At 39.4% G+C, this 23,190-nt stretch overlaps 1 protein-coding gene across 1 annotated transcript in view; it reads right to left on the reverse strand.

Annotated features, from left to right (window-relative positions):
• fig4a (FIG4 phosphoinositide 5-phosphatase a) overlaps nucleotides 1-23,190 on the reverse strand; it is a 32,638-nt gene that overhangs the window by 8,063 nt on the left and 1,385 nt on the right. Inside the window, 19 exon segments of the mRNA XM_020589624.1 lie at nucleotides 790-988; nucleotides 2,662-2,745; nucleotides 3,012-3,159; nucleotides 3,592-3,650; nucleotides 4,888-5,026; nucleotides 6,706-6,867; nucleotides 7,539-7,692; nucleotides 8,125-8,170; nucleotides 9,616-9,732; nucleotides 9,853-9,986; nucleotides 13,100-13,197; nucleotides 15,541-15,703; nucleotides 16,481-16,581; nucleotides 17,877-18,005; nucleotides 18,745-18,908; nucleotides 19,522-19,572; nucleotides 19,932-20,088; nucleotides 21,674-21,797; nucleotides 22,460-22,558. Coding sequence (XP_020445280.1) covers nucleotides 790-988; nucleotides 2,662-2,745; nucleotides 3,012-3,159; nucleotides 3,592-3,650; nucleotides 4,888-5,026; nucleotides 6,706-6,867; nucleotides 7,539-7,692; nucleotides 8,125-8,170; nucleotides 9,616-9,732; nucleotides 9,853-9,986; nucleotides 13,100-13,197; nucleotides 15,541-15,703; nucleotides 16,481-16,581; nucleotides 17,877-18,005; nucleotides 18,745-18,908; nucleotides 19,522-19,572; nucleotides 19,932-20,088; nucleotides 21,674-21,797; nucleotides 22,460-22,558 — 2,328 coding nt within the window.

The following is a 23,190-nucleotide window of genomic DNA, read 5'->3' on the forward strand; positions in this document are numbered from 1 at the left end:
AGGAATGCCTTGAGCAAATTTCTTCAAATTTGGCACAAATGTCCACTTGAATTAAAGGATGAACTGATTAAAATATTGGTGGTCAAAGGTCAAAGTCAATGACCTCACTTCTGTCCCATTCCAGTGAATTTGACTGGTTGGTGGGAGGCATGCAACCACAAAGCTGTAACTCTAGTTACCAAAATGCTTTCTGCATGGTATGCATACAGAACTAGGTTCCTTTCCTAAGAGAAAAAAGAATAATGGCAAAAAGCACATCTTATTTTATGCTCCCTTAGTCAACATTAACACAAAATGAAATTTTTAAGCCCTCTGCCCTGGAAGACCTTGTCACTGAGGCTGACTGAGCTGACGTCTTTACTTCCAAGTGACGCAAACAGAGACACAGCTAATTTCTTGTGGGAGAAATAGGTACGGAGAAAATACAACACAGGGTGACATACTCAAATTGGAATGCAAAATGCTCTTCAGGCCCAAAACACAAACAGATGGCTTTAACTCTGCCTGAACTGTTGACATCTACCTGAGGAAACATTACAAAAAGTCTTTAGAGGATCTCATTTGATTAGCTGTTGCTTTTCCTCCACATTAAACAATAATGCTTTAGAGTGATACAAATCTTGATTTTGCCTGACCTGTCATTAGAATTCCTTCTTGAAGGGTTTTAAATATGATTTTACAGTACATAAACTGTGTCCTCAGTGGTGCAGTGTTAAATGTGTTTCCTTGATGTGTACATTTGTACACATTTGCAGGGATTGTTTATTTAGGCGCTTTGTGATTTCATACCTCCTGTGTGCGACAGCTCTCTCCAGACTCTGTTAACAGTTTGACTGGGGTGGAGCGCTGGGACACGGATCCATCATCGTCGCGGTCCTCCTCGGAGTCGTCCTCTGATGTGCTGGAGATGGCCTCCTCACTCGGGGGAGGAGGTGCGCTGGCTGCAGTCTTCCTCTGGAGCAGCGTCTCCTCCTTACTACTCTTGCTGCTGCCGATATTGGCACACACATGCACAGAGATCAGCATATAAATAAACAAACACAATTAGCGGCAATATATACATTACATGTAAAAAACAAAGGCATTTCTCCTTTATCAGATCGGGCATTTTCATCCCATCCATGTGTTGGCAAGCAACTCTCCAAATCAGGGCTGCAATTAATGATTATTTTCAACATGCCATTTAATTTCTCAGTCAAACATTTGATCTATAAATTGGCATAAATAAAGTGAAAAATGCCCAAAACCCAGTGATGCCTTCCAAGTAGCACAACACACCCACACACACGTGTAGTAAAACCTCACAAATTGAAATCTGGAACCAGAAAACATTTTTACTTGAAAAATGACAAATTATTAAACAAGTAAGAAAAGAGTTGCAGATTATTTTTCTCTCAACCAGTTAAGCAATTAACCAGCTAATTACTGCAGCTCTAGTTCAAATTATAGAAGTTAATATATTTGATTGCAGTGTAAAGACCTGAACGACATCTTTGTTGAGTTACTACTCCTTAACATTCAGAAGAGCACCTGATAATATTGAGCCACCTGTGCTTCCCTGTGAAGCTACACCAGGTATGACCATAGAGAAGAAGAGCAAACTTCAGAAGTCCTGAGAGAATCTGATGAAACCCCAGAAGGAGGTTAAAGATGTTCACTGGAAAATAATCTCTGGATTTCTTTACCAACCATGTAGCAACTGTAAACTGATGAAGAGAGGTGGCTAAAAGATGAACTGATCGCTGTACTGAAGGAAAACAGTGATGTGGTGTCTGTGAGTGTAAGCAACGTGTGCACATGTGATGCGGTAATGTTCAGAGCCAGTGAGTCAGGTCAATTATAACGGCTACCTACTCTACGTTTAAATAAGCAGACATATGTTGGCAAACTTGATGTGCCTGTGCTGCATTGATCTACCTCACCCAAACACACCCACGCCGTCTCTGCCTTACAACTATTCAAACAGGAAACATAAACTGGCTTAAGAGGGGGTGAAGTGCTCAACAGGTCAGAAATACAGACAGGTGCAATATTTTCCACACCTGATGATAATTTGTGACAGGTTTAGTAAATATCCTTTTAAGCTGCTGGGCTACCATGCGCCATCATAGCCGCTTCAGTGCTCCTTGGCTTTGATTCTACAAGTCTCTGAACTGTAGTGGAGGGAGGAACACTATCCTTCCAAAAGATAACCCCCTCTTTTTGATGATGGTGGTGGAGAGGCTGCCTAACACAGTGGTCCAAAATCTCCCATAGGTGTTCAGTTCCATACTCCTTAAAACCAGTCAGTGACCCCTCATACCGTATGGATGTCGGCACTGTCATCCTGGAACAGACCGCTCATTTATTCAGGTTTTTCCTTTAATGTGTCACGTCGGCTTCCAAAACCGTTACGCATTAAAGTAAAACATTTGAGGGGTACAGAACATTAAAATGTATGAAGCTGTTTCCTAATAGACATGATTATTTAAAAACAATAACACACAGGTGAATTTGAGCCTGTGTTCTAAGCAACGTCAGGAAAAAAAGGACAGCGTTGTTTTTGGTTACCTGAGAATGCGACGTCAAATGAAGCTGCATGTATGAGGGCACAGTGACATGGGATTTATTAGATCAAAACATCACAAACGTGGACATGTATAATGACTTAGATGCACTCACCTCAGCACTGATTTTCCTGTTTCCTCTGGCTTGCGAACTGTAAATGGGCTTGGATCCAGTCCGACTGTCTTGGGCACAAATTCCCTTTATGAAAACAAAAGAGAAGGAAACCCATTTGTTGTACCGTCACAATGACAGCTAATGAATGTATTCTATATCCTTTAAATGAGAAGTTTCTCATCAACAAAACCTACAATTTTGCCCAAAATATTTCAGCAATGTTGAAGTAAAAATTTGTCTCTGCTTGTGGATTACAATCATTTGTTTTTTTGTTTGTTTTTTTTGTCACTGAAAAAAAATGTTTGATTGCCGGGCCTTTTGTCTAAAGGGTTTTGTCTGTGTGTATTCACCTTGTAGAATTGGCCATGGCAATGCAGAATGTGTCATCAAAGCAAGTGAGCTCATATGGTTTAAAGAATTCTGTGTAGATATCAATACTCTCATCAAAGCGGTTCGCTCTCTTCACTTTGACCTTCTTCATCGTGTCCTGAGAGGGGACTGCATCCACACGGGTACACAGAGGGAAAAACAAGCATTACAGAACATTACTCCATATCCATTAAGCATATATCTGGTGATATTTTGTAAACATGTTGTTTGAAAAGACCAAAACCAACAATGTATGTACTGTAAGCTACTACAAGTTCTTGCCTCTGTAACCAAAGCCTGCAGCATACTCCTCTGTACTCATTAAAACACACCAACAAGCCACAGTAAGTTAAGGGTAGGTTAGATCTCATTGTGGGGTTCTGAAGATTTATGACAGCATGGTCTGCTGCTAGAAGTTCAATGATAATGGCCAATAGAGATGGTGAGAGTGGGCATCCTTGTCTAGTTCCTCGGTGAAGTGTGAAACTTTGTGAGGTGATAGTAAAAGTATGAATGAATTTCTGTTATGCATATTGCAGATATTAAATACTGAAAAAATACCTTCATCAAAGGCCACAGGAAGGGAGGACAGGATTCCTTCTGACCACCACAGCGTGTAGCTGAAGACAGACCAGATACACAAATGCATCAGCACCTTCCAGAAAACTGCCCACTGACTGATGTGTATTCTGCAGTCTGGGACGTCACATAACCTAGATATGAAAATTGGCTTATCCAGACTACCTACCATAAAATAATAATAATGTAATAATAACATTTATTTATAAAGCACCTACCAACTCAAAGAGCACTAGGTGCTACATCAAAAATTAAAACCAAAATCATCAGAATAAAAATCAGCTAAGTGGACATATGACGGGCACATACATTCATCGATCTATAGCATAATTCCTGTCCAGGCTGACAACCCTCAGAAAAGCTAGATTAAAGCTAAAATAAGATAGAAAGCCAAGAGGAGCCTTAGAGAGATTAAGCATAAAAAGCTTGTTTAAAAAAGAGATGTTTTCAGTGCCGATTTAAACAGAACCAGTTCAGTTATAGAGCGTAGATCTAATGGCAGAGCGTTCCACAATACCGGGCCGTATAAAACTCCTGGAAACATCAGCCCTATATTCAATATGACCAATATGAGAGAATGCACCAACTATTCTTTAGTGTGTGGTGTGCGCTTAGGTACATTTGAGAGCAAAAGCAGAGTGTGTGGCTGAAATATATTCAGGTCCAGTCATTTCTTAGAATAATAGCTGAGCCACCTAGGCCCATTGTGGCTGCATAAACTAAATGGCCCACAGCATAAAACTGGGTCTACTTTTATGTAAGCATGAAGACAGTTCATTCATACTAGGATACGCCAACACACATACACACAAATGACAAGGACAGATTAATTATGGGTCAAAACATGCAAGATGTGGGATAGAGCTTCTTTGGCTTGTAAAACACACTCTGCTGTTATGAAACACGCTTACTGTATGTGACCCTTGTCCAGGTGAAGAGGAAGCTTAATAGCAACTAATCAGAATGACCACAAAAGCAATCGAACAACCTTCACATTCATGGCAGAGCTACACAGCCTGGACTTAAAAAAACAAAAAACAAAAAAAAAACACCCTTTCAAAAGCCACAGTGAAGCAGCTAATCTTTTGTGAGTGACAAATTTCCCACTGACAAATTGAGATGTTGTGTGTACTGTATGTCACATCTCGTCGTGCATGTATGGAGATTTCTGTACACATAAAATATGCATAGCATGTTTATATAATTATGGTAGTAGGTTTAAAATTGTGCATGTACTGGATGTACATTAAGTAGTTTTGTGTGTGTGTGTGTGTGTACCTGCGTCTGTCTTGGGGGAGGGCCATGGTGCTCCTCTGATGCAGGTAGAAGTCAGTGGGCAGCTCCCACAGGTGCGGCTTGGACTCTGATGGCTCGTAGACTTGGAGGAACAGGTTGATGGCATCTTGTCTGTCTGCATCTGGAGAGCCAGGTGGATACAATGATGACAAAAAAACAAAACAAAACATAGTAATAAATGGTACATAGGCAAAAGATAATTCATAAGGCAAAAATAAAGGTTGTTGTGAATTTTTTTCCCCCTACATTTCTATATCATTTGTCCCTTCTGTTAAACAAGGGTTTGGCTGAGGGATTTCAGTTACACATTTTTCATGCACAATGCCAAAGATTGCATCAGCTCAGGTTGTGATTACTTGCCGTTTTTCTTAGTTTGATGTGATATTCAATTGATTCATTTTGTGTTTTACACTGTTCACTGATCAGACAAAACAAGATGTCTAAATACATCATTAGCCTTTTTATGGACGAAACAATTAATCAGTCAATTAAGGAAATACTTGGCAGATTAATACATAATAACAAAAATAATCATCAACAGCAGTTCTACATGAATCAGATCTGTGGTGTGAATAAGCCAAGTAACCTCTGACTGACTTAGCAGAATATCTGTGTTATCCAATCTTCTGCAAAGTCATTATAACACAAAGTCTATTATCTTTTTCAGCTGCATCTCACAGTCTTCAGTTGTGGATTGATTGTAATGGAGCTGGTTCAGCTGTGTACATTTTATATATTATTATTTTACAACCATCTGGTATCATGTTGCCAAAGTTCCACATGAGAAAACTCCATCTAGAGATCTGACTGGAACATGCCGCTAAGTGGACCAGTGTTAAAATTATTTTTTGACTTTGGAGCCAGTTGTTTCAAAAACTGAATTTTCAGCCTGTGTTTTGTTTACCCACTGTGCCGTCATCTGTCACCAGACCTTTTCAGTTACGTGAGCTTGACGAGGTTTAGTTAGCCTAACATACTGCCAATTATATCAAGTGAACTAAATTATCTACTATGCAATCAACAACAAAAAAACAAAAATAACAGCAGAGACCACAAAGGTGTCAATTAATGAAATACAAGTAAAGGTGAACTCATTCAACTGCGGGTTCTCTCCACATTAACACGAACTGCACGAGTATAAAGGTCCCCAGTGCACCTTTTGTCGCCATGTTTGACTGTGTCAACGCCCTAAGATAATCTCTGTGTTTGTGTGTTCAGCATGTGGCACGTGTTTTGTATGTTGGCCAGTTTGATGCCATTTAAGCCGCCCTCCAACTGCGAAGCCACGTGCATATTGCTCCAATTGTCACATTTGATAATTGGGGAATAAAGTGGGTTCTATTATTAAAGCCTTCTAGAAAGCTTTTTCTCTAGGTAATTTTCAGGCTGAGGTTCATTCATACATCACAGGATAAGAGTTGTGGATGATGGGTGGACACAATACACACATGTAACAGAAGTTACACGTGTGCATTATGTTTTGAGACAATGGGATAATGCATTATGAATAATATAGAGAGTAATATCTATCAAACAAAATTAGATCCTGGTTACAATTTTAAAAGAGAGAAAACGCATGAATTAGGGAAAATTTTGTGCTGTAAAAGACTAGTAGTGCATAAATATTACCTGGATGTACTGTATGTGTGTAATCTATATGTATATGTGAATACACATATAATATGGATGAAGTTTGAGATAAAATGGACAGGAAAACGAGTCCCTTAGTAATTATATTTGTGCAGGATTGATGTCTGTAGGAGACACTCAAGGATGTTGTGTGGCTAATGCAGCACACACCTGAGAAAGCATTGCTGTAGTAGCGCGACAGCGTCTGCATGATGTCTTTGGAGTGCTGAGTCCACGGGGCGATCTTCCGGTAGGTCTTGACCCTGTGGACCAGCTGGGAGCCGCCGTACTGCAGCGAAAGAGAGTCTCCCTGGGCCTCATTCCGCTCCTCACCTGAAGTACACACACACACACACACACACACACACCACACAAAAATACAAATTTAGACACAAGCAATGGACAAAGGAAATAGGCACGCGGTCCTTCGGTCAGAATCTTATTTTGGGGTGTTAACGTACAGCTAGAATACAATTCCCATTGGTTAAAAGGTCCCATGAAGAGCTGACAACAACAATTCAAACACAAAGCCTTGTTCTCCAAGGTCCATACATTCTGATCAGGTCTTCTCCAGTGTGACCTCAGACAAAAACAGAGCTGCATGAAGCAATTTCAGTGTCCAGGTAGAACTAGGATATGGGCACCAGAACAGAACTGCAAGTGAGGAATAAAAGACTGGTGTGGCTGTGTGGAATGTGTGTGCAAATTAGATTTGTGTAGCCCTTCTAAATGTAAAAAGAGATAGTAAATGCATGAGTTTTCAATATTATATATACACACATACAGCATATTGAAATATAGCTACAGTGACCATCATTTTTCATTTTGATAAAAAACACACATACTGTACCAGCTGTTTTAAAATTAAACTTTTTCTCCTACTGTAACTTTTATAAGGACATAATAAGGCATAAACACACACAACAAACAAATTTCTTTTTTTGTTCCTTACAATACGTATAATACAGTACATGCAATACATAGTGTATGATAATGTAAGAAGCATTACCTCACACAGTCAGTATCAAACTGCAGCTTGGGCTTGTCAATCATTCCGAGTGCATAAAGCTGATAGGCCAGTGCACACTTCCCCACCATGAACTGGGCGGTATTGGTCCGGTCCAGACAATCCACACAGTTGGTCCGCAACACACCAGTCTACAATGACCAAGGCTTATAAAACTTGATGACACAACCTTATTAAATCTACAGACTGTTTAGCATCAACAGCAAACTTATTTCCATGTATTTACCTTCTGTGAGTGAGAGCAATTAAAATGATGGTAAACAGCTTAGATCATTCCAGGAAGACCACTGAATACATAATCAAGGTTTCAATGAAAACTAATAAAACTTCTCATTATGCACCTTAAATGTGAACACAGTGGCAACAAAAACTGTTTCCTTGGCTAAAATATCTCAGTGCCATGAACTGATACAGTATGTGGGTTTACAACCTTATATGATGCAATTGATTAAAAAGTCCCTGCTTGCTCTACTTTTTTTCCCTTTATATTTTCACATAGTAAAAGCTGCAAAGGACTGAAGTTTTTATATCATTTTGTGAAAACAGGTTTCTATATGGCATACCTGCAGTCTTCCACTGGCTGTGATGGATCCACCCACATCTCCCCACCTGAGAACATAAGATTTAATACAGGTGAGAGGCTAGAATATAGAAAACTGTTCCCCGTTTCCAGTATCAATACAAGCTAACTGGCTGCTGGCTATAGATACAAGAGTGATATTAATCTGATTTATTTTTTTATATTTTTGATATTTACTTGTCTTGGATTTGTCATTATATATCCATTGATGTACAGCACTTTGGTTAACCCCTGTTGTTTTAAATGTACTTATAAATGCTCAGCAAAAAAGGTGCGTATTGCTCAAAATCTGGGGATTACTCCTTTAAAATGAAAGGATGACTAATTTTTTTAGTTTTACAGCTTAAAGTCAAACAACAGTTAGACACTGAGCAAAGTCCACCTTTGGTTCTGGATGTTCTTTCTTTCTTGCCCAATTCAAAATGATATTCATCACTTTCTTTTTAGTGTTCTCCCAAAACAGCAATAGGCAAGAAAAAAATCCCTCTGAGACACAGAAGCCTCTAACCTGCTGAAAAGGGAGAGATCTGAAGACAAAATCCAATAGTTGTTAAAGGGTGAGTTTTAAAGCAAAGTGCATCTCTACACAACATGAACTCAGTGAACTGACCGAGACCAATGAGCAACTGTAGTTGAACTGTATCTGAAAAAATGTTAAGAAAGCTGTGATCATCATTATTCATGAGTTAATTTATACATGTGATGAATGCCATAAATCCATAAGAGCTTATGAGGGTTTTTTTTTTTGAGAGTCTACATGGGACTGTGTGCATGAGTGTGAAGTGAGAGCGTATTACAAAGAAAGTGAGACAGAGTTGGGTAATGCAAAAAAAAAAAAAGGGGGTAATAAATACTGGTCATGGCGTAGTCGCTGGGTTACGTAACAGAATGGTAATGTTAGATGAAAGTGATTAAGACAATGGAAGAGCCGTATCCTGCATTACGTACATGGATGGCAATTTACTAAGCTCATTAGCAGAAAACCCTCCATAACACAACACAACCGCCACCAGACATAATTTCCATCAAGAATTCAGATCTGGAGAGTTGATAAATGTACGAGTCTCAGTACGTAAAGTATAATGACAAAAATGAATAATACACTTGCTCTTAGAAAAAAATGTCGATATGCAAATGCAGAGAAGATGGTGTTGCTGTGCAGCACATGGCCGCTGGCAAAACAACTTGCTTTTTCTTACACTTTCTCACATATAGTTGGAGCATAATTTTTTGACCCAGTTATTTCTTGGTAAAACAACTGTGCTGTTAAATGCACAGAGTGCTCATGAACAGTTTCTGAGTTTGTTTAGTTTTGGCTTCATATTTATGCAATAGTAGGTGTGTCTGTTTTGGGCACTGAAAAAAAGCTCGAAATCTGGTCCAAAAGATTTGTTTCTATACTCTGTTTTCGAGAGAAACAACCAAGGCGGTGTAGAATAAAATAAATAAATAAATAAATAAATAAAACACTCACCTGTCATCTGGTCTGAGGGTGTGACAGTAAAAGTCAGATCGATTAATAAAGAAACCTGTCCTCTTGACCACGTTCTCCGCTATCATACTCAGACGGTCCAGAACGTTGCACAACTTGCTAAGAGAAAGAGAGAAGTGAAACATCAAATTAGTATTTGCTCCCAAAAAACAAACAAACAAACAAACAAAAAAACAAATCAACCCAATTCTTGTGTCTTGTGCCAATTATTGTCACAACCTCTTGGTGTAGCGGGCCATGTCCCAGGCGATGTAGTCAATGCAGTGATCTGGAGGCAGGAACTGATTTAGGTTGATCACAGCTGGGTAGAGCTCTTCACTCAAAATCTTCTCATGTTTCCTCTTTTCCCGTTTCTGTAACACAACACAGAGACATACTCCATATCACATGTATGACTCTGGCTCTATTACCAAAGCGCTAAGAGAGTCCGATATTTAGGTGGTGGTAATGTACAGTTATAACAAAATTCCAGTTGCCTAAAAAAGTTCAATGATGATTTGAGCAGATACCACCAGACAGATGTTTATTCCCTTTTAGTGCACTCACATACCTCAGATCTATTCAGGCATTTACCATGGTGACCTCAGAGAAGGGTTCAAGCAGACACCTTCACTTTCAGCACATTTTATTGTAAATTATGGTATTATAGTTGTGATTTTAGGATAAAATGGCCATCCAATCTGCACTCAATAACCCCCAATAACAAAGCAAACATATGGCAAATTGAAATGATTGGACGTAGTTTCAAAAGGCACATATCTATGTATCTTCGGGACAAAAAACAAGCCAACCAAGTCCAAGAACCTCGCTGTAAACCTTCATGATAAAATTGTGCTGAGGCATAGAACATTATGGCAACAATATAAAGCCATTTCTAAATCTTTGAGTGCTCCCAAGTGCACAGTAGCTGCAATAATTGTTAAATGAAAGAAGAATGAATTGAATGACTAAGTTAAAAGACAGCAAACTGCTCTGAAAAGCCTGCCTTCTGTTGGTTTTACTGTTTCTGAAGTTCAGGTTTTTTTTTTCTTAATTCACAGAGGGGGGGAAATGATTTTTTTGTTAATAAAAGCAATTGCACACAGTCTTTCTTTCTATAAAGTTATTTCTTCGTGTAATCCTCCACCCCTCACTGTGTCCTTTTGACTACCTAACCTGGATGTTAATCAGCTTAGATGCATCATTTAGCAGCTCACGTCTCCATCCACACATGCAGCTGGTAGCAAAGCAACACAGTCACCAGTCAAATTATTAAAGCACTTCCTCACCCATTCAGTAGAGCATGTCATACACTCTGGCACATGCACACTCACTTTCTAGACACAGATGAGAGACTCCAGTGTGCACCACATTTGCACATGTACTTATGAAAGCAGGCGTCCTGTTGACAGGTATGAGCCAACATACAAATACCACAATATTTATCAAGGTCGCAGGTGTACGAAGGTACAGTCACAGATCACGAATGAATACAGAGTCACATGTTCATACAAGTGGAGATTGGTCATGGGACATTGTAATGTAAATTACTTCAATTATCACACAGTAAAAGGTGTGTTTACTTTTTTTTTTTTAATGATTTGCTCACGTTTACTCCACTTCCTTTTGTGTGATGATGACATGCTTGTTGGTTGCTGCCATTTAAAAATCATCTCCCAAAGTTAAAACAAATGGACTCTAAGCCGACTGGTTGTAAAAGTGATTCACATGCTTGGTCATGTGTGCTCTTCCTCTCCCCTCTTAATTCACACACTTTGAAACATGCACCAACCCATGACAAAACCATGCACCCATTGTGGAGTTGACATGACCATATGGACCCCAGTCACCACCACAGAGAGATGATTTTATGGTTAAGTGCCAATTCCATCCTCCTTCTGTTTCACTGGGAGAGAGAGGATGTAGTGTATAAGCTGGGGGTCCCCTCCCTTACTCCCCACAGTCTGCAAATATCACATGGCCACAGCTTGTGCAGACCTCTGAGGTCTACGATTGGTCCCTTGTCTCACGACTCTCGTGTTAAATGAAAACATGAGCATAAAGACCAAGCCACATGTATACGACTAAGGGCCCGAGTGTGTCCATGCAAAAAGTCAAAGCAAGAACTACCAGTAGAGCACTGGCTCAGAAATGAAACCATATAACAGCTTTGCACACAGGGACGGGAATAAAATCAAAATCAATATACAATACCCCATAAAACCTTTTGTTTACTTTATTGTGTCATTTTTAAGAATGAAATGCCTTAAAGCATCTCATTAGTATTAAACTTTTCAAATCTTTGGAATATAAATTTAACTTGATGATTGAAGCTTATATTACAGCAACATAATGTAAAGTTGGGAAAAGCCATAAGTGTTGTTGCAAGTGTGTATCTTCCCTTTTATCTCTGCTGTCTGTGTGTTTTCGAAGCAATGCAGAGGCAGAATATTCAGGGTAGCATTTCAACTGCTAGTAATCACCTACCACCAGGAAAAACGCAGTAACGAACAGATACACACACACACACACACACACATACACACAAAACGTCCTTATTAGATAACTACCTGTTGAATGATTCCACAGGCCTGGTATATTTCATCCCAAAGTCCACATCAATGATTTACAAAGATCCATTTTAAACAATCCTCACACTAAGAAGCCAGTCTTCTAAAACTAATTCCAGTATTTTACAACATATTTTATTTAGGTACCGTACTGTCACTACTGTATAGGTAAGCACGCTCCAGTAGAGCGATCTTGTTTGCCGTCGCTCCACTGAAAACAGTGAGTTCATGTTCCTGATTATGTTTAATGTAGATGTTGTAAACCACCAATTTTCCATTTAACACAACATGACGTTTCCCAGAAAATACAGTAATTCCTAAATGAAAATTTCTTCCTTTGGTACGTTGTCTTCTTGTCTCTCGTCTTCTTTATTGACATTTAAACAAAATAGATGGAGGCGGCAATTTCAATAAGTGAGGAAACTAAAGAGGTGTGAATCTACTAAGTAAGATCCAAAAACACCAAAGATGAGATCTCCAACAGTGTATTTGAGTCATTAAATCTCGATTCTGAGTCAAGTGCAAGTCACCAAAGTATAGTCAGAATACAGTCTGAGCCAAGTCCCCAGTTACCGAGTCCGAATCATCGAGGTCTACGCTGAACACAACTGACACAGTTCTCAGTGTAGTGCATCACCACACTGCGACATGGACACTTCATGTACCAAATACAGAATGGTGCAGGTGAACAGATTCTAGTATCTTATTCAAAAAATATCATTGTTTATATAAAAAAAAGTGAGTCTGAGTTTGAGTCTCCAACTTCCGTGTACAAATGCTCAAGTCCAAGTCAAGTCACAAGTCCTGAAAACCAGGACTCAGGTCTGACTCTAGTCCAAGACGTGGACTTCAGTACTAAACACTGCCAAAGGAACACACCATCTCACCATACTGTAACTACTGTGCATGTGTGTTACCTTAACCAGGTTGAGGATGATGATAGGAGAGCCAAACCGCTGCAGCATCTGGTCAAAATGTAGGGCAGCTACATGGGCATACGGGTCCGCTTGGTCCACTGAAAGAGAAGTCAGACTGAACTTTAACTTGCTTTAACTGTAAAATGCATTAAGGGAATCACGTGTTACCAAGTAGCTCAAAATCTCGGATCAATCCATCTGGTTGTCCCTGCTCAAAGTTTCAACCAAGATTCAGCAGCCAGAAGATAGATCAGATGAAAGAGGTCAGATCATGCCGTTGTTCATCAGACATCTGAAAACTGACTAAACAAATCCGAGCTCTCCATCATATAGCTTCCCTCCCCTACTATTTCATCATCATTTCGCCCATTCCACCTTTCCTCAGGCCTCCATGGAGAGTTTATATAAACACAAAGAAAACGTCCTATAACATTCTCATTGCATTCTAATGTACTATAACAGTGACTCCTGACAGCCATGGCAGAGGCGATCCCAAGTGCGATGAATGTACTCACAGAGCTCTGACTCTCCTGTTGCTGACCTAGATTTGTCTAATAGATGTCATTTTATGTAGTCTACATCAAAATCAAATATATTTAACAACTGTAGTGATTGTGAATTAACTGTGTAATTTGAGCTTTGACTTGTTGAGGCTTCATGTCAGCTTCATAGTAGATAAGGTTGTAATAGAATGAGATATTCAAAACTGGTGTAAAATACAAAACTCTAAAATCCTACTGAGTCAAACTGAATTGCTCATCCCTATTGACCATGACAAATAATATCGGTGTAATTTTAAAATTGACTCTTAGTTGGAAGAAAAAAGTTTTTTGGAAGATATCAGAATTATTTCTTTTTCTCTTAGCCTCTGAATAGGTGTGTCAATATACATGTTTAACAGAATTTTCAAGGAGGGGGGGCCTTGTGGAAAGAAGTCAGGGAGGAAGGTATGGGTGAGGAGGTTTCCATAGGATCTGTTTTAAGGAGAAAGCACCTCCAGTGACAACAGGAGACTTTGTGATATGTGGATGTGGATTGTCCTGAGTAACAACAACTGTTGCTGTTGAATTTTCTACATATAGGTCATAGACTGCCGGCTGCCATCTCAGATTGAAATCTAACTATCTTAAAGGCCATATGTCACAAGGAAGAAGCATAAACATTTTCAATTTTTAACATTTAAAGTGACTCTTTAATGAACTGTGAGGGTGAGGAGGTCCAGCACCGTGCTGCACTCATCCTGAGCACAGCATGATTTCACTGCCTGAACTTGCTGAACCTGGAATCTCCGTGCAACAGCTACCCATTCTCAGAAGATGTAACTAATTAATGAAGTTTCAGCTGCTGTGCCACATGCCTGAACTGCACACACAGCCCCTCTCTCATCAATCCTGTTGCTGTGGGTTGACCACAGCAATTAATTAAAGTCAAAGAAAAGGGGTTACATTTTACATTGATCAGCCTGAGACAGCATCCGAGGGTCATTTATAAAGTATGTTTATAAAGTTATACAGTGCTAATAAAAGACTTTTTGATACAGTAATTATAACACACAAAAAGGTTTTGAGGTATCTGTAGATTACTTGAGTATTTTGATTTTGTCCTGCTTCATACTTTGACTACAACAGGCAAACTGTCTGTAGATACATATACAAAAAAAACAAAACACATTCAGAGATATACTGATGGTGCAAATCAGGCAACAGTTGGGAAATGTCAGATGGGGACTGTCTTTAAAGATCAAAGTGGGGCCAGGATGGTGAGGTAAGCTGATACACAAAGGGATCTAGGGGACACGCTCAGTGTCTCTATCTTACACAGGTAAATGTCATCCAAGGATGAATTAAAGGGCAAACTGGGAGGAAAATAGATTATGATTTAATACTGGCATTGTACACATGCAAGCACCAGTGTCTTCCTGTGTATACACACTCACAGCAGTCACTGATGTCATCAGTCTTAGGGACCTGATCACCTCCTCCTGGCCCTGGTTTTGTGTTTTGATCCTACTCATAATGAAATATGGATACAAAGATGAAATCCAATAGTGGGGTGTCCTGCCTTCACCTGTTACTTTATTTTTCTTATCTTTGTGGCAGTGGTGGAGAAGAATGGCCTTAGTACAAAGCCATTCTTTATTTTAATGGTGTGTTTCTGATTACATTTGTCTCCTGTCCCTACAGGGTAATGTGTGATGTTGGACACAGAGCATTATAAATAAATAGTTACCCATTTCATTTGTTAACTTGTCCTTGTGCAGAGGGGCAAATCGGTGCCTGAGCAGCTTTTCCATGATAAAGCCAAGCCAGGACAAAATTTTGTGATCACATACAGTTTAAGAAATGATGTTTGATATCTCAAACAAGTTATTCTGACAATGGGGGGGAAAAAAAGAGGATGCTGAGGTACTGAATAAGACAGAATATAAACAGCAGTCTTACATCGTATGGGGGGTTTTGGCATCATGGTGGAAATGTCCTGAGACCAGTAGAGTGGGACTGACCCTCGCACTTGGACGTATGAGGAGAAACTTCCTGCCGTAAAAGACATAACAGAAGCGTCATGGACGATCTGCTCCGTCTCCACCTCATTAGCCACATCCCCCTGGAAACAAAAGAAGAGCACAAAGAAGAGATAAAAAGAGAAACTGGTCACAAGGTCCATTTAATAACAGATCTGGAGCTTTCAATCATATCACATGTTCATCAGCAGATGCGCTTTGTCAAGTTGTCTGGAAACTATAGATGTTAAATTTCTCATTCTTTTTCCTTTCAGTGCTGAATTGGCCATCTAAATTTTAATCATGTCCATGTTCTGCTGGAGATCATGTCTTGTGACTAAAAGGCTCACAACAGCCACTAAACTGCTGCTTTTAAGGTCAAGAATGAACTTTGCACCTCAGGATCTTTTTAGAAATACTGAAAATGTATACAGTGGTTTAGTTGATGTTCTAGAGCTTTCAATTCACACGACATGGGCTTCATCAACAGATGGGCATGATCAAGACCGATGAGAATTTCATTCCTCAAGAGATAAACTGCAAAAACAAAAAGTCCAGGAAGTGTTTTGAGCAACTTTAATGAGAAGATCAGCTGCCATTTTCAAGGTCAAGAATGACCTCTGAACCTCAGCATGAATAAATGCATAAAAATGTGAACGTGTCCAAACTAATCTCAGCATAGCAGTTCAAACTGAAAGAGGCAATTGTATGGCTGTCCCTAAAGTTCCTCCCTCCTTCCACCACACACCTACACAAAAAGAGAAGAAGCAGCAGGCCAAATTAACTCCCTGTGAGCAACCTGAGTCACCTCAAACATCACAGTGGCCCTCAGCCCTGCCCCCACTTTCTATTCTTCCCTGTTGCCTCAGCAACCGCTGTACCTCGCAGTTGGCTCCTCTTTTAAGGAAGCGTGTCCCGGCAAATTTGCTGGAGCGTCTGGCAATGAGAGTGATGTGAACAGGTCGGCCATAAATCAGAAGCTCTGTGATTGGTAGTTAAAGGAGGAACAACACTGATAATACACAACCCCCTGTTTGGAAACCCACATACAGCTTATATTCACAGACATAATTTGACTTAATGTTTAATATTAAATTGGTCTTTTTTGTAACCCCCTGTTACATTTTAAACCAAACACACACTTGTATTGAACCTCCTTCACAAATGATTTATTTTTCACCTTAAGTCAGTGGAAAAGTAAGTATTACAACAACATTGGCATCTTTATTACAGTAATATCACTGATAAACTCAAAGTACAGTATTTCTGTATTTTCCCTATCTGCAGAGTCTTCCTAATTGTACCCACTGACCCTTTCAGGCTCACAGACAAACAGCAATGAAGGCCAAACAGTTTCTAGCAATTGTCTAAACTCAAAGCGCCCACACAATGTCACCGTGGCAGCACGCCGCCTGATAGGAGACGACAGTGTGGAAGAGTCACGTGTGCCTAGTTTATCTACTTGCTAACGGTTAGTCTGCAACAAAACAAAGCTTTAACAAAAACACAAAGGCTTGCGCTAAAATATTAATTCATTAAACAAACAAAAAATACCAATAAAATAAGAGTAACTCTTTTGAATAAAATGTAAAAAGCCAAGAAATTCACAGTGCTTAGTGTGCTTTATGAAAAAAGAAAAAAAAAAACTCCTCAAACTGAGGTAAAATTATTCATTTAGCACCTAATATAAATCCCTCGGATGTAATTTGTGTCTAGTCAAAATGACAAAGCAACTGCTACTGCAGCACTGAAATGAAAGACAAAAATAAAATAAAAAGCTAATAAAAAATGTGTGCATTCCATCAAACACGAGCCTCATCTTTTCATCCAAAAATAGAAAAACAATGCATCTCATCTGATTAAATCTGCACACTTCTGCACCATTTTCCCAGCAGGTAACAGATGAAGATTAAGCAAGTGACATTGTTTACATACCTGATAACCACTGCTTAATTGTAATTCTACTTGTTTTGCTAATGGCCTCAAAGTAAACACTAATTGCTTTACAGTTTTGTGGTGAATCACAGGTTCTTGCTCGGTGTGATCCACGTGCTCTGATAGAGACAGAGTAACTGAACAATGGTGCAGAGACATGAGGGGGAGCGTCAACAAAGGAGGACACAGTTTTTGTGTCATACATTTGTGTCTTCTACTAGTGTATGAACATTGATGTTGAATATGTGTGTAAATAAATACACAAACACACACACACACAATTAGCGTTACAAAAAAAGGACATGCTTTAACACAACTGATTGAAAAGCGTTCAAAGGATACTAGACTGGCCACAAAAGCCGTGGATTATGTACATGAGCCAGTCATGGTGTACTGTGTCCTTGACCCGTTCCAGCAGTTTCCCATTCCACACGTATTTATAGTACGGCTCGTTCTGGAGGCCATAAACCACTGTGGCGGAAGAGTAGGAACACATAAAACCTGTGGATCACTATACTGACCTGGGTTAGTACCAGATTATCATCATTATCTGAAATGACACATGCTGTGGAAAAAAGCATGCTTAGAAACTTCTGTATTCAGCTCCTGTAACTGGGATAAAGTTTACATTATTGCATGACAATACACACAATAAATCAGAAAACATTATCAATCACAACTCGAGTTACTTTTCAGTGGACTTCAGTGACTTCAACAAGGTATGGTAAACCTATAGCAGAGTAGAACTGAAGCTCCTGACTGCAGCAAGTATAGTATATCAGTGAGTTTACACTTACTGGGCATTAATGGCAACAGGAAAGAAACAACAATTACACTGACATCAATATTAATAGTAGTCAGATAGACAGACAACTGATAAAACAAAGATGGATTTAATTCCCATGGCATTGTGTTGTAACTGCTCTAAGCCATTGTGAGCCAAATAACCTCCATCAGAACTTTAACTATTACACTGGATAAAGGCTACAGTCCATTCATTCTGCTCACTCAAGTCCTGCTTCTCCTCTCTTCTCCAACCTTACAGCAGCCTGTAAGGCTTCTCATCCTAACACCCACCACAACCCAAGCCCCCACCTCCCATTGTAAAGTGGAGTATGGTGCTTCTACAGTGTGCTCTGTCAAGGTTTTCTCCAGCCAAAAGAGCAAAAAAAATGAATCTAAGGCCTGTCTATTGATTCACTTCTCTTACCTTGGGTGGGCAAACCCTCATCTTCAAAGATGTCAAAGCAATCCTGTTTGGTCTGCGTATGTACCTCTTCCTCAGTGGAAGAAGCTGCTGAAAACCACAGGTCATACGGCCTCTGCAGTAAAGTCAGGTTGTACTGCAGCGAGTGACTCAGGTCATAGCTGTAACTGCAAGTTACAACAGCAGTGTCATTTCAAATGGGTACAGCCTGTACAGTCTCATAATGAACTTAAGAATTGGCTAAACCACATAAATAAAGTTATATACCATTTCACCACATGTTGCACACTTGGACAGAACTATATTTTATGCCAGACATTACTGTTAAGTTGTCACCAAAATGTATGACCTGCTAGACTTACAGTAATATCCACAAGGGGGCTCATATACAGTCAGTCTTTCCAGCACCCACAGTGGCTAATAATCTTTTAACATATTCCTGTGTCCAAATTATGACACAGATCAGCACCAATATTTAAGCAATTGTGCCATACGCTACCTCCCCAAACATTTCAGCTAAATCCGTTCATTACCTCGAGTTATGCTGTTAACAAACAAACAAACAAATCAACCAGCCATCAAACACAGAGAAACGTTAACACCTACCCTTGGTGAAGGTAAAAATATTCAATCAACTCTTAGGCTGTGTGCAGCCTCATTAACAAAGGTAAAATAATTTAACAATGGGGGAAAATAAATCTGGGGAACCTTTTTCATCTGGATCCAATTCAGCATTAAAATGCACAGACATTCACAAAAACAGTGTCTGATTTATGTTACCTGAAGTAGAAGTTGCTGGAGAGGTCCACATTCTGAAAGATCCGCACATACCTATGAGAGGAAAACTCAGTCAGCGTCACATCTAAGAGTAAAAAGAGTCCGACCGATCCAGATGGATTTATCTTTAATATGATATTCAGTGATTCCTAATGAAGTCATTTTATCACAACAGTAAATAAAAAAAATATGCTGCACTATACACAGTACACTCATTTGTTTTCTGTGCAGTTCAGACAGATTCAGAAATGGCATATCTTTGTATTGTGAGTCAAATAATAAAACACTGGTAAGGTGCTGTTCATTAAGTTAACAGTGATGGTCTATACCTGGAAAATAATGAACACGGGTCACATGATTTTAAATTGCACCCTTATAAGTCTAGAAAAGGAAGGGGGAGAAGACGACAGCACCTTGCTTCATCGGGGTGTGTAACCCTGACCGAGTCATTGGGGATGTAGATCATGCTGGTGTCTTCAATTTTGTAGATGGCGTGGCCACCGATGTCAGCCATCTTTCTGCGTTTGGTGATCAACACAATGTAGTACCCCTCCAGGAAACGTACAAACCCTGTTAAGAGAAACAAATTCACCACACAATGGAGTTGAACTCTGCTCTCCTGATGGAACGTCCTGTGTTTTGTGGCCAGTTATAAAAACAAAAAGACAAGATCAAATCCATAAATGTGTGAAGACAAAAAAGATCCTGAAAGGAGCTACTGGGCATTCATCTGATCAACTCACATTACAAATGAGCTGATATATTCAAATTTGCAGATTAGGTATTTTTAAATGCTAAATAAGCCAGCTATAACCCTGTATTAGAAAAGCCTCCCCTTCCGAAGTCCACTTAATATTGTTTCAACTGTGGCTTTGCTGACTGACAATTTCTTCATCGGTTCATTTTGTATCTTCTTGCCAGAGATGGGTCAGACTGACAAAATCTGACAGATGAAAGTGAATAAAAATATACTTAGAATAATGGTACTCATTATATACTGCAATTAGAAAGGTGACTCTCAGGATGCACTGTACCCTACATGGCTGCATTGCTATTTTTATTCCATGTGACACTGACTTTTTCAAAAAGCAGCTTGTGAACAAGCATGGCATTAAGATATTGTGGGGGAAAAGCATGTCTATTATTTATGTAGATGTCAAAGTCAGAATCTGTCTGTGTCAGTGTGACCAGTCCCAACAATCATGCTAAATTTGATCATAAATGTAGGCCTATTATATCACTTATTTAAAAGGCTGCATTTTATCTTGGATTATGCCCTGAAAGAGCTTTGCCAATATTAGTTTGCAATTGCTTGTACCTTTGTTATCCAAAAATGAACATGTACACGCACACGCAGAGGATGAACTGCAGTAGAATGCAAGACATTTGCAACTGTCAGGTATTTTTAGACAGAGCTGCAGTGTGGTCTAGTGACTTCAGCTCTAAGCTGAGCAGACAGCCAACTGTTCCTTGCACAGATTCCATACTGCATGACACTCTGCATTACTGTACAGACTAGAAATATTATAACACAATATGTGTGTTGGCTCCAAACATCCATCCATCCAAAATATCTTAACAACTACTGGATGGATTAAGGTAAAACTTTGCACAGCCATTCATGGTTCCCTGAGGATGAATCCTAATACACTTCAGAAAGCCGCTGACTTTTTCTCTAATGCTATCATGAACAAAATATTTGTGGTCTGGGGTGAAATACTGCATCTCCACCTCTACTGACTGGAGTAAAACAAGATTTGGAACACTGATATTTGTGTCCCCAAAGGGGGACCTCTTACCTTTACTCTTTTGCATTAAAATACTGAAATATTTTTAATTTGCCGACATTCCACAAAAAGAAATGTGGAAAGTTTCTTGATGCGTCTGACAACAGCAGTGATGGTCATTATTTGAAACCTGAAAACTGAACATTATAAGCTTCACAATGGCAGCAGTAGAGGCGATAGCAGAGTTACATTTTAGTGAATTGCATTAAACTGCCAGGTGTTCCTTTTATTTGATGCTTTTTTTCCATGACCTACATTTAAATGTAAAACCAGTTCACCCGCAGCTGTAGAAGTACATGTTGCCATCATCATGCCTCACAATTGTTGTTGCTATGCCGACGAGGGGAAAGTGCAGGAACTGTACTCACCCACGATGCCAAAGGCTGACACAGCCCTGGACAGGCCCGACGAACCCTTTTGGCCAATTTTGGTGCGGTTGCCCAGGTCCAAGCGGCCCAGCAACTCCCAAACCTCTTGCTGGTTGTACACATGCTAGAGGTAAATACACAAAATTACAGTATATAGGGCACTTATATAAAGTGGTAAGCTGTTTCTGTATATTTACCTTATGTGCACAGATTTCATATTGTTCATTTTATCTTGCAACAACAGGAGAAAACAGAGTACAGTGTATTTCTTCCTCAAAAGAAAAGCTGCTGCTTGTGCAGGACTGATTTTTGACTAATAATTTAATTCAAAGCCAGTGAGACTTTTTTCCATGCAACTTTCCTTTGGCACAATCTGAGAGAAATGATGTTTTAAACCTGCTCACCTCCAAATCGTTGTCACATTCTCAAGTATACACACTGTTTAAAAAAAATGCTGTTCTACATTACGCCAAACAAATTAACACGGCTCCCAAGGTCAGGAATGAAAGCTTGGAGTGATGGATATTTAGTCATGGATGCATGGATGCTTTGTAATAACAAAAACATCATAATCATAATTACCCAGAGCACAAACACACAAAATCAGCTCCCTGCTCACTGATCCTTCTAATGAACAGTGGAGAAGAAAAGGAGCTGTCATCCACAATACACTTGGGATAGGCAGAGTGAGTGAGTGAGTGTACAATTTCCCCCCAGGCGTACTGTACTGTATTACATAAGCATATACATTTGCACTACACCAACTCCAGTGGAAACTGTACTTACCTTATCGTCAATTATGACCAGGTCCTTGGGTTCTGTGCGGTCAATCTTCAGGACTCTGTGTTTGGTCTGTGCCTGATTGCTCCCCACCAAAAAATACCTCTGAAATAAATAAATTTAAGGCTATAATACAATACATTTGGTGCAGATTATCACAAGGGCACTTAATGTAGGCTACATCACTTTTTTCATTAGTAAGTGCATACTGATGACATCATATGTGTGTGACTGCATATTATTTAGTACACACTTGTTCTTTCTCATGGACGACTTTCAGTTCCGATTTAGTCTCTAGAACCAATTTTGTGGGAACACAGTAGAATAATTTGTCTCGGAAAAGATGTGTTCAAAATTCAACAAACATGAACAGTCTGTTATTTCAACCCAGCTTTCCAGTGCACAATTCCATTGTTCAAGTCCCACTTTTTTTCTTCTAACATGAATTAGTTCCTCTCCGCAGTAAGCCGTCCAAGCAGAAATTTATTTTTCTGAAGGCTGTAAAATTACACACACAAGGAATCAAATGTAGATGTGTATCATATAATCGTATACATTATGAGATCACACTGTGCATTTGAATTGGAGTAGAAACAGTACAAAGTGCATGTACCTATTTGTTCACCAGGCTACATTTTAATATGTCCCTTGTTAAGATTTGACTTCTTTTAGGTCTCATTATTTTTGTCATACTGGGTTGCAAGATTTCTAAAGACCGTTAAATTGGAACACCATGT

This window comes from Monopterus albus, unplaced genomic scaffold (assembly GCF_001952655.1).
Source record: "Monopterus albus unplaced genomic scaffold, M_albus_1.0 scaffold9.1, whole genome shotgun sequence".
In the NCBI taxonomy this organism is placed as follows: domain Eukaryota; kingdom Metazoa; phylum Chordata; class Actinopteri; order Synbranchiformes; family Synbranchidae; genus Monopterus; species Monopterus albus.